Source organism: Schistocerca serialis, chromosome 4 (genome assembly GCF_023864345.2).
Source record: "Schistocerca serialis cubense isolate TAMUIC-IGC-003099 chromosome 4, iqSchSeri2.2, whole genome shotgun sequence".
NCBI lineage: Eukaryota > Metazoa > Arthropoda > Insecta > Orthoptera > Acrididae > Schistocerca > Schistocerca serialis.
Window position 1 is genome coordinate 555,035,692 of NC_064641.1, and position 18,186 is coordinate 555,053,877.

General features: G+C 39.7%; 1 protein-coding gene across 1 annotated transcript in view; it reads right to left on the reverse strand.

Moving 5' to 3' along the window:
* Nucleotides 1-18,186, reverse strand: part of LOC126474607 (uncharacterized) — a 161,697-nt gene that overhangs the window by 9,003 nt on the left and 134,508 nt on the right. Inside the window, exon 4 of the mRNA XM_050102084.1 lies at nt 1,707-1,801. Within this exon, the coding sequence (XP_049958041.1) occupies nt 1,707-1,801 (95 nt within the window). The remainder of the gene's footprint in view (nt 1-1,706; nt 1,802-18,186) is intronic.

Below are 18,186 nucleotides of genomic sequence, written 5' to 3' on the forward strand. Positions count from 1 at the left end.
AATGTCATATTGAACCAAAAGAATGCAGCAAGTTGTACTTAGTAATTCAACAAATGTAATCAGGGGTGATTTCTCTGATTGGCGCGGGGGGCCCACCATTGTTTCTCATATATGTAGCATCTGTTTTCTCCACAAGTGACTCATTATCTGGCATCCCTTTCCCACCCACCTTTTCCCCTGTACACTTTTACTGTATCAGTTTTTGCTGCTACTTGTGATACTGACTGTATACAAATCTTGCACTTGGTCACCCCTGTTACCCCTGCTACCAATTGTGTTACATCATTTAGGGAAATTGTGCAAATGTGGTGACTGTGGTGTCCCTTTCAGTTTGACATCCCAAATGATGGCTTGTGTTGCTTGGGCCTTAAACTGGCCCTGTATATATGTAAATGATCTGTCTAATATAGCCTACAACAAGCAGAAGAAGCTAATTTTTTAGGTGAGATTAATACTGTAATCAATCAATGCATATGTAGAGCAACAGAAGAAGTGATAAACACTGAATAGTTCTCTGTGAATGATCTCCCTCTAATTTAAAAAAAAAATGATCTCCCTCTAATTTTTTAAAAACAGAACATACTCAATTCTGCACATCTAGAGGTACCACACCAGTGATAAATGTAACAAACAGTGACAAAATAATAAACAGAGTTGAAACTTCAAAATTTTTACATGTCCATATTAATAATAAATTACACTGGGAAAAGGATATTTTGGAACTCCTAAGACAACTTTTGTTTGGGACTAGACAAATTAGTGAGTTAACATATTTTACATATTCTCATTCAATAACATCGTATGGAACATTGTTTTGGAATAACTCAGCTTTAAGAAAATAAACCTTCATTGCTCAAAAATGAGATCTAAGAACAATACATGGAGCTCATCCATTATCATCTTGTGTACATCTGTTCCAGGAGCTGTGCATTCTGAATACTGCTACACAGTATCTTTATTCCATCATGACATTTGTTGTAAATAACCCACTGCAGTTCAAAAGGCACAATGATGTACATAATTACAATCCCAGAAGCGAAAAATGACATTTATTACTCCACATTAAGGGGTGCACAACACTGCAGCTAAAATTTTTGATCACTTAATTCAGTGAAATTAAATGACTAACAGACAGCACAATAAAATTTTGAGGGAGAGGAAAAGCTGACGACCTTATGAATGTTCAGCATGTAGCCATCACTGCTGACATTTATTGTCAAGAACTGAGACATCTTGCAGATGCAATTCAAGAACAATGACCAGAAAGACTTTGTGAAGTGATACTACCCCATGATAATGACAACCCACATTCTGTTAGACTGACAAAAAATACTATACAGGAGTTGGATTGGGAAGTCATTCTGGACCCACCTTATTCACCTGATCTTACAAACTCAGATTTTCACCTTTCCTGTTCTGTATTGAACAACCTTCAAGGAACTTCCTTTTTTGATGACAATGCGCTCTGAACATGGATTAACAAAGTCTTCACCTCAAAACTGTGTAATTTTTTCAGTTGCAGAACCAAAAAGTTACCCCAGAGTTGTCAAGACTGTTGTAAATAGTGATGTCTCTGTTTTAATTTGTTAAACTTATGGCAAAGTGCATCAAATTTATTCACTCACCCAATAATAAAGAATTACAGCAGGTTGTACTGATTTATACATTCATGCATAAGAACAGAAGTCAAAAGAAATAATACAGACCTGTATGTAAAATGACTCCCCCCTGGTGACCCTGAAGCTGTCTTTGCGGTCTGTTTGCAGAGCAAACAGTCCGGCAGCAGCAATCGCCAGAAGTGCTGAAAAACAAGATTTATTTTCCTGTAACAATTCTTTCATATTTTGATGAATTTTACTATTTCTTACATATGGGTTTATTCTGTGTAGAGCTTCCATCTAAATTCTTCATCATATTGGAATGCATATTATCTTTATATTACTATGTAATACTGCCAGCAAATAAAATTTTTCCTGCAAATTTGTTAAAACGAGTTTTGTCTCCACATTCTTAAATGATGAGGAATGCAGTCATCACTGAAATACAGGCTTCACAATGAAATATGCAAAACTGAGTTTTTCGTGGCAATTTATTGATATATTGCCTGTTGACTTTCGCCTCAGGATCTTCAGCCAATGTAAATTGAACGTGTTGTCACTTCAATGTTTGAGACTTTTTCATTGCTCTTTACAGCTGTGGTTCTTCTCTTAAATCTGCTTTAGTCATTCACTGCAGCAAGAGAATCCAGGCTCATTTTACCTTTAGCATTTCTTGTTCACAAACATGACAATAGTTTTAACAGGAAAGGAGGAAGCTTCAAGGTAAATGGATCCTGGATTCCCATGCTACAGCAAATGACTAACTGCAGGTAACAAGGTGAGAACAACAGTTTTGATTATCAGGAAAAAGTTCTCATACACTGGCATGCTACGAACCTATAATCTTTTGCCTGCAGATTCTATTCCAGTCTGCCACCAGCAACGAAGGATGAACCTTTGGCAATGTCAGCCACTTGTGCTGGTGAAAGATCAGAACTGTTCAATGTTGGCCGAAGATCCTAAGACAAAACCCAACAGGTAGTGTAAAAGTTATCAAAGGTAACGGAACGGTATAAAGGTATGTTGGCCTACAGAGTGAATTTTTTAGGGTACATAATAAATGTTCCAAGTGAACAAAATCAGAATAATAATAATATTATTCAGCTCATTCTCAAAAATATTTGAAAAATTATTTTACACCAGATTGGAAGACTTTACTAATAAACTATCCTTATTGACAAAACACCAGCATGGTTTTAGAAAGCAAAAGACAACTACCACAGCTATTTATGAGTATCTCAACGAAACCTTAAAAGCACTGGATAATAAGGAAATCACTACTGGTATCTTTTTAGATTTATCCAAAGCGTTTGATGCAATTGACCATACCATACTCCTTAAGAAGTTAGCAAATAAAGGTATAAGAGGAATTGCAAACAAATGATTAGAATCTTACCTGTCAAACAGATTTCAAAAAGTTGAAATTAATTTTGAAAAAAAAGAATACAACCACCCATCAATCTACTGTCCACTCCTCTGACACAATGCCTATTAGATATGGTGTGCCACAAGGCTCAATCCTGGGACCCATACTGTTTCTGCTATACATTGATGATATAAGCACAAAGCTTGCTACAGGAAATACCACACTATTTGCCGATGACACAAGTATTCTAATAATGGGTACTGATACAGAGGACCACAACCAAAAAATTAAACCGCTTATGTTGTCACTCAGCAAATGGTTCAACGAGAACAAACTGATTATAAACATACAGAAAACAACCTACATCAACTTCAGACTCTCATCCCAAAAACAAGAAATGCCTGATGTGATTCGAAATAACCAAGAGCTTATGTGTGTGGACTCTGTCAAGTTTCTTGGCATATGGCTTGCAGAAAATCTTAAGTGGGAGACACACACAAATTATATCTCAAAAAAGCTCTCAACTGTATGTTACATTTTAAGGATACTCAAAAAATCAGTCACAAAATCTGTTCTCATACATGTATATTATGCTTACTTTCATTCTACATTACAGTATGGAATCATATTTTGGGGGAACTCACCTGGAGGTAGATATATTTTCAAAATGCAAAAAATGGCAACACACATAATATGTAATCTAAGACATAACGAATCATGCAGACAACATTTCAAAACAAATGGCATTATGACACTGCCCTCTGCTTACATTTATAATATCGTCTCATTTGTCAAGTCATACCTGTTAAACAATGACTGCACACTAAAATTCAATGGAGATATTCATAACTATGCAACAAGGCAGCAATCTGACCTACATATGAATCAGTCCAGAACTACCTGCTACCAAAAAAGTGTTTTAAATGTTGGGATAAAAATGTGTAATAATTTACCCAATGAAATCAAAGCAACAAAGAACCCAAGAGCCTTCACACATAAGTTAAAAAAATATCTCTTGGACCATTGCTTTTATGCAGTTGATCATTTTTTTGAAAGGGGTTAAAAATGTAAAAAATATGATAAATGTTCAATTAGGTCTGAAAATTATATACTGTGCATGTCTATGAAATACACTGGACTACTTTACTATTACATTTGTATTGGCTGTTTGTATTTTACCATACAACATTTGCATTTACTGTTTTGTTAAAGATAGCTAACTTCCTCATTGCAAAATAATGTAAAATCAATTTATTAAATATTACCTGCAAATATGTTCCCTTGACCTATCCAGTATCGTATGTAAAACCTTACATCTCTTTGATTTGTATTAACTGTTTTGTTGAAAATAGATAATTTCCTTGCTACAAAATAATGTAAATATCAATTTGTAAAAATTACTGTAAATAGCTCTCTTGACCTATCCAATATCATATGTACAGCTGTACAATACTATGATTGCCTGGATCAATAAAAATACAATACAATACAATACAATTAATACCGTAATCAAAGTTCTATATTTTTCAAAGTAGTAAATTTACAAATATGATTGATGAAAGAACAGAGCTGTGAACTTGCTGAGTTTACATTGCGCATACCAGTTGGCATTACATGTGCAGTGACTTGACAAAATGGCAACAAAGCATCTGTTGGGCTATGCAAGATGTCTATGTGTTACAACAGTGCAGCATGCATTCAGGGGGAAGATGGGGCAAGATGGAGACCTGTGAAAGTCATTCATGTAGTTATGTCTCAATAACTTCAAAATACGATAGTGATGTGTGTAAAATCTGTGAAAAAAGGTATACCGTGCGTTGACTGCAAGGGCTGGTACCACAAAAAATGTGTAAAAGTGGACCTGAAATATATAAAAGACGAACATGAGTGGACATGCTTTCAGTGCCGCGAAGTAATGGACACTCTAATCTCAAAAGAAAAAATTATAAGTGTGTTAACAGACGATCTGGAGACAATCAGTTCAAAATACAGCAAACTTGAGAGTAAGTATCAAGAGCTGGATTTGAAACATAACGCTCTCTCTCGGGAACACCATCTATCACAAGAAAACGTTACGATTACCGGTTATTCCGCGCAGAAAATGTGGCGTGTGCCGAGCAAAACGTGCAAATAATTTCAGCATGTAAGTACTGCTGACAAACAACTTTTCAGCACTAGACATTGACCATGATAATAAAACCAGTGCAGGAAAACAAAAAAACAATGAAAACACTCCCGAAAAAAAATCTTTCCTACGCAAAAATGCGCCAAAAAACCTCTGCCCATGCTTACGTGAGAGTATGCATTCAAAACATTCGGTTTTCGCGAAAGTAAAGTCTAGTGCCAAGTTAAATGTAGTGCTGGAAAATACTGCAACAGATGCAAGCTAACTAAAAAAAAGACGATCACGTCGTGCTTATTGGCGGCGGAAACGATGTATATGCAAGCGAAAGCAAGACTGACCTGCTGTGTTTCCCAAACATATTGCCAAAATTGTTTACTACAAATGTTGTTGTCACCACAACTGTTCCAGTGCGACATGACCTGCCAATATGGTCGTGTGTAGAGGAAATTGTACAACTCTGAGCTACAAAAATGGTGTGACAAACTTAACTACGTACAGTTGGTAGACCTTAGTGAAATGAACCATGATGGTCATGCAAACCACGACTACACCTAAATAGAAAAGGAAACACATGTAAAAGGAAGTTTCTCAGTTAAGTGAACTGTTCGACAAACCTAGCAAAGAAGAGGATCCTATTGCCCTAGATTACAAACAAGAAGTTTTTTTTTGGAATGAAGGGTCACCACACCAGTGTCCAGGGAAGTAGTATTTCCAGCATCAATAGCGAAAGTAGTGCAAACATCAACAGTAGATCTGACAGCAGCACCTGGACCCATGTTAAGAAACACTAAGAACAGGGCGCACTCACAGAAGGGCCAAAATTTTTGATACCAAGCGGGAGGGAAAAACCAATATAATAAGTAGAGCAATAGATTCAAAGAAATTCAATTTAAAAATACTGCACCAAAATGTTCAATTTGCATCCAACAAATCAGAAGATTTAGAAGTGTTATTAGCTGCTGAAGCATCCAACATTTTGATAATAACTGAGCTTGGTTTAAAGGAGAATGAATTAAAGGTCTTCAATCTAATGGGACATAAAAATGTAGCATATTACTGCAGAATTGTACGTAAAAGTGTGGGATTAGCAATATATGTAGACAGCAAAGTAGGGAATTGCACTCCATAGATCACAAACTGTACAGAATTTTGCTTTGAATCAGCGGCAGTACAAATAAACTTCATGGAGGAAAAAAGCCTTGTAAGAGGGATATACCGATCACCTACCTCATATATATAAAGTTTTTTGCTGGAAAATGATGTGCTACTGCATAAAGTCACAAAGCAATAAACTTATGTAATAATAGCTGGTGACTTAAATATGCTTACAGCCAGTGGCTACACAAAAAGTTTTCAAGACATTATAAGGACATAAAAATCTCCAGTTTCATGTAACAAATTCAACAAGACATGCAGAAACATCTAGCTCATTAATAGACCATGTCCTGTAAAATATACCTAAAGACAGACAAAAAGTTCAGATTATAAATACTATTGTTGTAGACCATTTTGGACAAAAATTAAGATCACATAAAAACTGAGGAAAATGTAGTGGCTGAATTTAGACAAATTAACCTTAGAAATCTGAGCAGGCTAGAATTTTTGCGAAAAGAAGAAAAGCGGGATGATATCTACATAGACGACAATGTAGGAAAGAGCTGGGAATCTTCTGTGTTGTATTAAGCACCATATAGATACAGGTTGTCCTAAAAGATGCAGAACTATTAAGGGTAACCCAAACAAAAGAATTGTTCACCACAGAAATTAAAAAAGCAAGAGATGAACTGACTGAACTCTTTGAAACATATCATGAGGCATACAAGTGTACGAAGAAAGCGTACATTAGGATGATACGGGAAGCAAAGGCCAGCCATCAAAGACCTGAAATACAATCGTCTTCTAACATCTCTAAAACAGTCTGGAATTATATAATTGAAAGCAGAAAAGAATCACATGCCTTTAAAGATACAAACATAGCATTGACAAGGGACGGGAAAGAAGTGACTGATTCACAACAAGTGTGCAATATTTTCAACCAGCACTATTATATAGCTATAGTGGAGAAACTTCTAAAACAAGACACATCAGTACCAAAAAGAATGCAAAGTCCCAAAAAGGTGGCCGAGAGTTTATAACTCCTCCCTACAGATGAATCTGAAGTTTTTTTTAAAAAATTGGTGAACTAAAATATAAAAATGCAGAAGGTCTGGATGGCATGCCAGTAAAAACGGTCAAACACTGTGTTAGTCTTGCTGAGCCTCTAGCATTCCTGATAAATTTAATAATGAAGAAAGGAGTATTCGCAAAATGTTTAAAAATGAGTAATGTTGTGCCAGTATTCAAAGGAGAGGATAAAGGAGACCCCAAAAACTATAGGCCCATAATTATCACACATGTTCTGTCTAAAATAGTAGAAGCAGTGATTAAAGATGGATTTATAAACTTCATAGAGAAGCATAAAATCTTAAATGAGGCACAACATGGATTTAAGAAGGGAAGATTCACCAAGACTTCAATGACAAACTTCATAACACACATCAGTGAGGCACTGGATCATCAATAGAAAGTATCCACTGTCTATTTAGATCTTTCAAAAGCTTTTGACTGTGTCTGGCATAAAATTCTTCTACAGAAACTGGACTGCTTTGGCATAAGAGGGAAAGCTGCTCATATTATAAAAAAAATTTGTTGAAAATGGGCAACAGAGTGTTGAAATAAAACATAAATCTGGAAATACAGAGAGAAATGTCTACTCTGGTTTCCCGCAGGTAAAAATGGAGTAACTCAGGGTTCAGTACTAAGACCTCTGGTCCTTATATTATGCATAAATGATATGCCCACTGCTGTAAATGAAAAAATGATCGGCCTCATTTGAACTCTTCCGTAGGGAGGGTGAACTTGGAGTTGGAGTGGCTGCTTAGGATGGACATAGGGTCCCATATTGGTTTGATTCCTGTGGATGCTATCGATAGGTGGGACTACACTAGGCATGGCCTTTACCTCAATAGGAAAGGGAAGGGAAAACTGTCTGGGTTGATTGCAGAAAATTTAAGGGGGGCACTGGCACAAGTGGTAAAATACCAGTGGTCACAGGTGTCAGAGGGATGCCTTGTTTAGGATAGGGAAGGGGGAAAGAAAACGAGTTTTAAGAGAGATTGGCAGACACACTCAGTTTTAAAAGCAGATGAACAGGAGTCAGATTCTATCATACAGCCTCCATTTAAACAGTGTTTAACAGAAAGTAATCAGAAACTGACAGTTCATCTTCACCAAAGCAGTTACAATCCCATTAGTATGCAGTATCAGTTATCTTTATTATACCAGAACATTCCGGGACTTAGAAATAAAGTTGATGAACCACTCATTTGTATCGATGAAATGAATTCATCTAACCAAATTGACATAATCTGCCTCTCTGAACATCAAAATGACCACTGATATAAATATGTTAGACATTTCAGGATTTAAGCTAGCTTCCTACTTCTGCAGAGCACATATGGATGGAGGAGGAGTTGCCACATTTATCAAAAACTGCCATAACTTCAAAAACATTGACATTAATAAACTCTGTTTAGAGCAGCATCTAGAAGCATGTGCAACAGAAGTAGAGTTCCATAACAGATCCTATATAAGAATAACTATTTACCGAGCACCTGCAGGAAATTATAATCTATTCTTAGATCATCTAGAAGCTCTTTTGGGTTATTTAACAGGAAGAAACAAAGAAATTTTGATTGCTGGTGACTTTAATACAGATTTTCTAATGCAATCTTCCAGTAAACATTCACTGCAGTTAGTAATGTTGTCTTTCAATCTAACTAACACTGTAAACTTTCCAACTAGGATCACAAAATCCTCAAGGACAGCCACTGATAACATTTTTTATAGACAAATCAAAGGAACAAAATCATATCATAAAACCTGTTATAAATGGACTATCAGATCATGACATGCAGCTCCTTGTTTTAGATGTAAATTCTAAGCAGATTATCAAGACTGCTAAATCTGAGCACAGGAGAGTAGTCAATCAACCAAAAATTGAGTGTTTTAGAAAACTGCTCAAAGATATGAACTGGAAAGATGTTTATAGTGCTCATGACATGAATGAAAAATATAACACATTCATGAACAATGTCAGTACCATGTTTGAAAACTGCTTTCCTCTAAAAGTTACTCAAATTAAACAGAAGTCTATAATAAAACCGTGGATTACACAAGGTATAAAGATTTCCTGTAAGACAGAAAGGAAAATGTATCTGTCGACCAAGAATAGCTCCAATGCTGATGGTTTAGCTAAATACAATGAATACTGCAAAACATTAAAAAAAGTAATTCAGACATCTAAACAAATGCACTACGAGAAGAAGATAGCAATGTCAGGGAAACAAATAAAAACAATATGGGATATAGTGAAAGAGCAGACTGGTAGAACCAGAAAGGAACAGGAGCAAATAGCACTAAGGGTAGATGACACATTAGTAACTGATGGGCATGGTGTGGCAAATCTATTTAACAAGTACTTTATATACATTACTGATAGAATGGGACTTTCAGGATCAGTAAATAATGCCCTTGAATATCTGAAACTAGCCTTCACAAATAACTTCAAATACATGAATATATCACTCACTTCACCAAAAGAAATAACGCCCATAATAAAATCTTTAAAAACAAAGCATTCTAGTGGGTATGATGAAATATCAACAAAGTTAATTAAGGCATGTTCTTGTGAGTTTAGTACAATTCTAAGTTACTTGTGTAACCGGTCAATTATAACTGGGACATTTCCTGACTGGCTAAAATATGCAGATGTTAAGCCTCTATTCAAGGAAGGGGATAAAGAGATACCATCAAACTACAGACCGATTTCACTTTTGCCAGCATTCTCAAAAATTTTAGAAAAAGTAATGTACAGGCAGCTGCTCAACCATCTGACCACAAATAACATATTATCAAGAACACTGTTTGGATTTCTGAAGGGTTCTGATATCGATAAGGCTATTTACACCTACAGTGAAAATGTACTTAATTTAATAAATAACAAATTACAAGCAGCAGGTATTTTCTGTGATTTGTCAAAGGCATTTGATTGTGTGAACCACAACATCCTTTTAAGTAAATTAGAATTCTATGGTGTCACGGGCAGTGCTGCAAAATGGTTCAAGTCATACCTCACTAACAGGAAACAAAGGGTATCAGTTCAAGGGACTAGTGAATTAAGTCATCAGTCATCATCAGAATGGGAAGAAATTACATGTGGTGTCCCACAGGGATCCATCTTAGGGCCATTGCTTTTTCTTGTGTACATTATTGATCTCTCATCAGTTACACTGCCAGAAGCACAGTTCGTTTTGTTTGCAGATGACACAAGTATTGCAATAAATAGTATGTCAAGTGTAGTTCTAGAAAGATCTGCTAATGATATTTTCATGGATATTAATAAATGGTTTAAAGCCAATTCACTGACATTAAACTTCGAAAAGACTCACTATATGCAATTCAGAACCTGTAAGAGGTTTCCATCCAGCATATGCATAAAATACGAAGAAGAGCAGATAGAAGAGGTTGACAGTCTTAAATTCCTGGGATTACAACTTGATAATAAATTCAGTTGGGAAGAGCACACCACAGAACTGCAGAAACGCCTTAAGAAATCTGTATTTGCAATTCGAGTGTTAGCAGACATAGGCGACATAAAAATGAAAAAGCTTGCATACTTTGCCTACTTTCATTCCATAATGTCATATGGTATAATATTTTGGGGTAACTTTTCAAGTCAAACAAAAGTTTTCAGAGTCCAAAAGCGTGTAATACGTATTATTTGTGGAGTAAATTCATGGACGTCCTGTAGAAACCTCTTCAAAGAACTGGGTATACTAACTACTGCCTCTCAGTATATTTAATCATTAATGAAATTTGTCCTAAATAATATATCTCTTTTTCCAACAAACAGCTCAGTTCATACATACAATACCAGGAACAAAAATGATCTGCACAAGGACTTAAAAGCACTTACTTTAGTTCAAAAAGGGGTCCACTACTCAGGAACACTCATCTTCAATAATTTGCTAGTAAACATAAAAAATTTAGTTACAAATAAAGATCAGTTTCAAAGGAGCCTGAAAGACTTACTAGTGGCCAACTCCTTTTACTACATTGACGAATTTTTTAATAGAAACAAATGATGTATTGTATATATTCATACTATTAGTATTGTTATTTCAGCTTAAAAAAAATTGACATGTTCCACATCCACGAGGATCTCCTCAGCACGGATCTATGGAACGAAAACTAATCTAATCTAATCTGTATGCTGATGACACAACTATACTAATATGCAGTGACTCAGTGAAGGAGTTGGAGGAAAGAGCCAGTGAGAACGTGCAAGTGGCAGAAAGGTATTTTACAGAAAATAACTTAATGATCAACAGGAAGAACAGAACAAACAGAGCAGAGGAATTTACTTTGGGTATGGGAATGTACACTTAGAATCAGTGGACTGTAACAGATTTCTGGGTATAGACATGGACAAATTTCTGATGTGGGAAAGCCACATTGACAGGATCTGTTCCAAAAAAGTTCAAAGATATTTTAATGAAAAAACGTGCTGTATGGTGGACACAGAAACCTTGCTTAAAATGTACTATGGACTTATTTTTCCACACATATTGTACTGTATCTCAATACAGGGTGGTGCAGCAGATGTACATGTACAAAGAATTCTAAAACTTCAAAAGAAAGCTATTAGATGCATAGCTAAACTAAGGCCTCAGAAACAAATTCAAGGAATTTAAAATATTAACTGTATCAAGTTTGTACATATATGAGACAATATTTCTTCTAGTGGTAAATTATACAGCACCTCTAAACAGAGACTTTCATGACCAAAACAGAAGAAAGAGAGAAAATTACCACATCTATGGGAAAAGATTGAAAATGACAGACAGGGACCCTGCAACTGCAGGGAACTTATTTTATAAGAGACTACCATCTAGCATTAAGAGCATAAAGGAACTGAGCACCTTCAAAAGAATACTCAAGGAACACCTCATCTTTGAATGCTGGTATGAAGTGAAATTGTACTTGTAGGAAAACTCAAGGAACACCTCATCTCTGAATGCTGGTATGAGGTGAAATTGTACTTGTTGGAAAATCCATAGGACAAATGTTAAATTGGAATGTCAAATTTTCCTGAAAGAATGAAAAGGAAAACAAATTGTTGGGCTGAAAAGATGTAGCTTTACAATAATGCATAAATGTCCTAATATTTCTATGCAGTGGGTTTAACATAGATGAACTAAAAGATTAGTCTTCAGTTCTTCTAACTGTATTATTTATTATTATTAGCAGTATGACAAAAAAGAAAAAAAAACAGTTAGCCTGTAGACTTTCTCTGTGTGTGTTGTGTAAATCACACACACAGGCTATCATATATCACTCAGTAAAAGTATTATCAGTAAACATTACTAAAGAATTATTTTATGTATCAAATGACAAATTTCCAAGAAATTTGTTTGTTTCTGTATACATTTGGAACATAACATGTCTAAAATCACTGTAAAACTGATCAATGGACAAAAAAGAAACTATAACTATGTATCCAGAGCGCTGTGCATTGGTATCAACAGTTTAGCGACACTAGTTGCCCTTATAAACAGAAACGTACCAGTTGTCCAAGTGCATTAGGTGAAAACTTGAGGGAAGTTTCACAAGCAATGCAAAAAAATCAATTTCCCATGCAATGCACGAACTTGGAATATCACAGAAAACAGTTTTGAACATTTTGTGACTGTGGTTCCATTTCAAACCATACCATTTACAGCAGATTCAACAATTAAACCGGAAGATTATGGCTGGTGCCTCCAGTTTTGAATCACAATGCAGGAAGTGCTTTAGGATGAACATTTCCCCTCCAAGCTTATATTCAGTAATGAAGAAACCTTCCACCCATCTGGGAAGGTTAATTACCACAATGTGAGAGTGTGTGTCACTTAACATCCTCATCAGATTCTGGCGCATTTATGAGATTTGCTGAAGGTTAATGTTTTCTGTGCAGTGTCACAGACAAAGCTGTGTGGGCCATTTTTCTTTTGTGAAAAGACTGCAATGGGAACCACTTACGTCGATATGTTGCAGTTGTGCTTGTTTCCACAACTTCCAGCTGATTCTGAGAATTTCATTTTACAAAAAGATGGGTTACCCTCTGATTGGAGCATTACTGTTCATCGCTACCTAAACTAAGAACTTTGGAATCACTAGACTGGACTTAGTGATGAAGATGATGTGGCTCAGTTCCCTTGGTCCTGAGGACACCTGACCTAATGCTTTGTGACTTTTTCCTCTCGGTGTACATTTATGATTAATAACCCTGTTTACATACCCCACTGCCACGACCACTTGAACATCTCAGAGTCCTCATCAATGCTGTTGTTATGATCCCCAGGATGTTGTTGTATTAGGTACTGTTGTGAGACCATAGGGACACTCTTAGAACATTTGTGGAGTGTAAAAATGCAAACATCGAGAGTTTATGGTTCTCTTCATGCCTGAATCATATTTTTGCATGTAATACTTTGGAAAATATGGAACTTTGGAAACAAATGAATCATGTGTAGTAGACCTGTATTTACTATTTTATTAATTGTGAGTTCTGTCAAATTTTTGACAAACTGGTTCTAAGCTGTAATGTCTCGCAAGAATCCTGATGAAACAGCACTTAAGAAAGTGTTGCAATATATACTGAGGTGACGAAAGTCGAAGGACAGCGATAAGCATATATACAGATGGTGGTAGTATTACATACATAAGGTATAAAAGTGCAGTGTACTGGTGGAGCTGTCATTTGTACTCAGGTGAGTCATATGAGATGGTGTCCAACATAATCGTGGCCACACGATGGGAATTAACAGACTTTGAACACGGAATGGTAGTTGGTTCTAGATGCATGGGGCGTTCCACTTCGGAAATAATTAGGGAATTCAATATTCCAAGATCCACAGAGTCAGGAGTGTGCTGAGAATACCGGTCGACACTATACTTAACGACTGAGACCACCGGCGTTCGTGTAGACTTGTCAGTGCTGAAAGACAAGCAACACTGCATGAAATAACTGCAGAAATCAATGTGGGATATACAAAAAATGTATCCATTAGGTCAGTGCGGCGAAATATGGCATTAATGGGCTATGGCAGTAGACAATGAACGCGAGTACCTTTGCTAACAGCACAACATCGCCTGCAGCGCCTTTCCTGGGCTTGTGACCATATCGGTTGTGCAGTAGCCACCAGAAAGATCGCGAGAGGCGCACATCGGCACGGCGCGTCACGGACGGTAGTTGCCGCAAGTAGAGTCCCGTCCACCAGAGGGCACGCTAGAATTCGGCCGCGACCTCTGCCGGCGGAACAATAACAACAACTCAGGCAGCACGGGCCGTGCCCAGTCAGTTCACATCGGGCATGCCTAGGGGACAGTTCCCTGTCTACGCTATGTGAAGTGCGACGGAAAACGGGAACCGTGTTACTACACAATTGGCGACGAGTAGGGTCGTTCTTGTGCGTGTTGCGTCGTTCCAGTTTCGCAGCTTATCCACGGCATGGAGGATTTAGTGCGGGTTTTGGTTGAGCATTAGACGGAGCTCATGGCAACCATGAAACAAGTGCTTCCGGCGTTGCTCTCCACGCAGTCTGCTCCAGCGCAGTTCCCTCCTCCCTTTCCCCCGTATGACGAGACGGCGGAGGATTGGGACGCATATGAACATCGCCTTCGGCAGCATTTCCAGGCGTTTCATGTTGCCGATGCGGAAGTATGTCGTGCTCTTTTCTTGTCTTGGATATTTTCCTCGCTGTATCAAGTTTTGTGGCAGCTAGCGCCGTTGCAGGAACCCTCGTCCTTGCCCTTTGACGCATTGTGTTCATTGCTGTCTTCATATTATCGCCGCCGCACTCATGTTGTGGCGGCTAGGGTCGAGTTCTATCAGTGCAAGAAACAGTCCCATCAGTCTTACCGGGCGTGGGCCGCTACCCTGCACAGTTTTAGTCGCGTCATTTTGTCACGGAGCAGTCGCGAGAGTCGTATACCCACGTTATGTGCGCGACGTCATTGTTCGTTCGGCCCCTGATAGGGAGGTCCGGCAACGGGCCCTGCAGTTAGAAGACCCTTCCCTTGAGGAAGTCCTGTCCATTACTCAATAGTATGAAGTCTCTCACGCCGCAGGTCAACAGTTGGAATCGTGGTGCGACGTCGTGGCGGTTCAGGGCGGCGCGGCCGCGTCCACTGCGTCCGGGGTGGAAGACGTGCGAGCAGTACACTCCGACCGTTACGGCCGCTCCCGCACGACGCGTAAACAGAGCTCCGGCCGCCGGCCTCTGTTACCGTCCTGTGCGTCGTGCTATATACATCATGATCGGTCAGAGTGCCCTCAGCGTTGGGCCGTTTGTCGCAAATGTAATAAAAAGGACACATTGCTAAAGTTTGCCGCTCAGCCTCAAAAGAATCGAGGGAAGCAGGTACAGAGGACATGGACGTTGACATTCAGGAAGTTTCATCGGGCCAGTCTCCCGACGCATCGGCACACAAACTCTTTATCGAGGTGTCGGCTCGGCCGCGCCGATTACAATTGCAAGTAGATACGGGCGCGGCAGTTTCTTTGTTGAATGCACAAACTTACTCCGACCTTGGGTCGCCCCCGTTGGCGCCAGTTTACCGGCGTCTACGCGGTTATGGTAAACAGTTCATTCCCCTACGTGACTTACAAATCAGTCACTCGGCCTATTACTTTTATTGTTGTCAGTGATGCGAGCTCCGCTAACCTTTATGGCTTGGATGCCTTTCAAGCTTTCGGTTTTTCTATCGCTGACACAATACAGTTGGTCTCGGAAGACTTTCCCTATCAATCATTGGAATCTTTGATCTCTGACTTTCCGGATATCTTTGAGGAGGGCCTGGGGCGTGTTCCAGACTTTGAAGCTGACTAACGTTGAAGGCGTCGGCTCGCGCCCGCATCTCGTGGTCGTGCGGTAGCGTTCTCGCTTCCCAAGCCCGGGTTCCCGGGTTCGATTCCCGGTGGGGTCAGGGATTTTCTCTGCCTCGTGATGGCTGGGTGTTGTGTGATGTCCTTCGGTTAGTTAGGTTTAAGTAGTTCTAAGTTCTAGGGGACTGATGACCATAGATGTTAAGTCCCATAGTGCTCAGAGCCATTTTGAACCGTCGGCTCGCCCGCGTTTTCTACTCGCGAGGCAGATCCCCTTGGCTCTCCACCCTCAGGTAAAAGAAGAGCTAGACCAGCTGACAGCCCTAGGGGTCGTTCTTCTCATTTCTTCTAATGAGTGGGCTTCGCCCCTCGTTATTGTCAGGAAACCCTCGGGAAAATGACATCTTTGTGGCGATTTCAAGTCCACGATTAATTCCCAAATGGTGGTGGACACCTATCCTTTGCCTCGTGCTGATGAATTGTTCTCTGCCGTGGCGGGAGGCCAATATTTTTCGAAAATTGATTTTTCGGATGCTTATAATCAGATACCACTTGATGAGGGCTCCAAACGGCTGGCGGTCGTCAACACCACGTTTGGCCTTTACCAATACCAGCGGTTGGCATTCGGAATATCCAGTGCCTGGCGATATTCCAGCGTTATCTTGAGCACGTCACGTCGACGATCCCTCATTGTATTAATTACCTGGACGACATAATTGTCACAGGCCGCAGCATGAAGGAACACTTGCACAACCTTCGCACCCTCTTTCTCAAATTCAGGTCCGTGGGCTTGCGTTGCAACCTGTGTAAGTCAAACTTCTTCCAACCGTCCATTGAGTATGTGGGCTACACCATCTCTCGGCACGGCATCCAGCTGCTAGGAAGTTTGGTCCAAGGTTTCGTCGACCTTCCGCAGCACGCTTCGCTGAAGGAGTTACAAGCTTTTTTAGGCAAGATTGCCTATTACCACCGGTTCATTCCCAGGGCTTCCACCATAGCTCGCCCCCTGTACTGCCTTCTGCTCAAGGGTGTTCCTTTTGATTGGTCGCCTGCATGCGAGCGAGCATTCACCTCGTTGAAGGGCCTCCTCACGTCAACGTCAACGCCTTGTTTGGCTACTTTTGACCCCCATAAGCCGTTGGTCCTGGCTACAGATGCTTCGCAGTATGGGGTGGAGGTGGTCCTGGCCCATAGCAACGCGGATGGTTCCGAGCAGCCAGTGGCGTTTGCATCTAAAACTCTTAGTCCCACACAGGCTCATTACTCCCAGGTGGAAAAAGAGGCTTTGGCCATTGTCTACGCTGTTACCAAGTTTCACCCTTTCTTGTATGGCACGAAGTTTCAATTAATCACTGACCATAAGCCGTTAATATCGTTATTTGGCCCCGCCTCTCAGATTCCGGATAGGGCGGCCCACAGACTACAGCGCTGGGCCTTGTTCCTCTCTAAGTACCATTATGACATTCATTTTCGCCCTACTGGACAGCATGCCAACGCAGACGCTCTTTCCCGTCTTCTGGTGGGCCCGGATCCTAAGTTCGATCGAGAGGAGATTATGTGTTTTCATTTGGATGTGGCGTCCCGCCAAGCGATTGATGGCTTTCCAATCACTAGTTCCAGAGTCGCCAGGGAAACGGCAGCTGACCTGATTCTCCGGCATGTAGTTCCCGTCATTCAGCAGGGGTGGTCATCCTGACCTCGAGGCCAGGTCTTGGACCCTCTTCGTAATTATTTTGTTCTACGAGACCGCCTCTCCGTCTTGGAAGGAGTTCTCCTTCTGGCTACCGATGATACAGCTCCTCGCGTGGTTGTTCCTGCAAGTTTGCGAAGGGAAGTCCTCACGTTGTTACATGAGGGGCACTGGGGTGTTTCCCACACTAAAACCTTGGCTCGCAGACAAGTGTACTGGCCCGGTATTGACAGAGAAATTGAGCACTTGGTGGCCGCCTGTTCCCAGTCTGCGAGCCAACAGGCGTCTCCCAGGTCAGCTTTCTCTTCATGGCCGCTTGCAACCCAGGCATGGGAACGTGTTCACATCGATTTTACGGGCCCATTTCTCAATGGCTTTTGGCTCATTGTCATTGATGCTTATTCCTGGTTCCCATATGTGGTTCGCTGCTCCTCAACC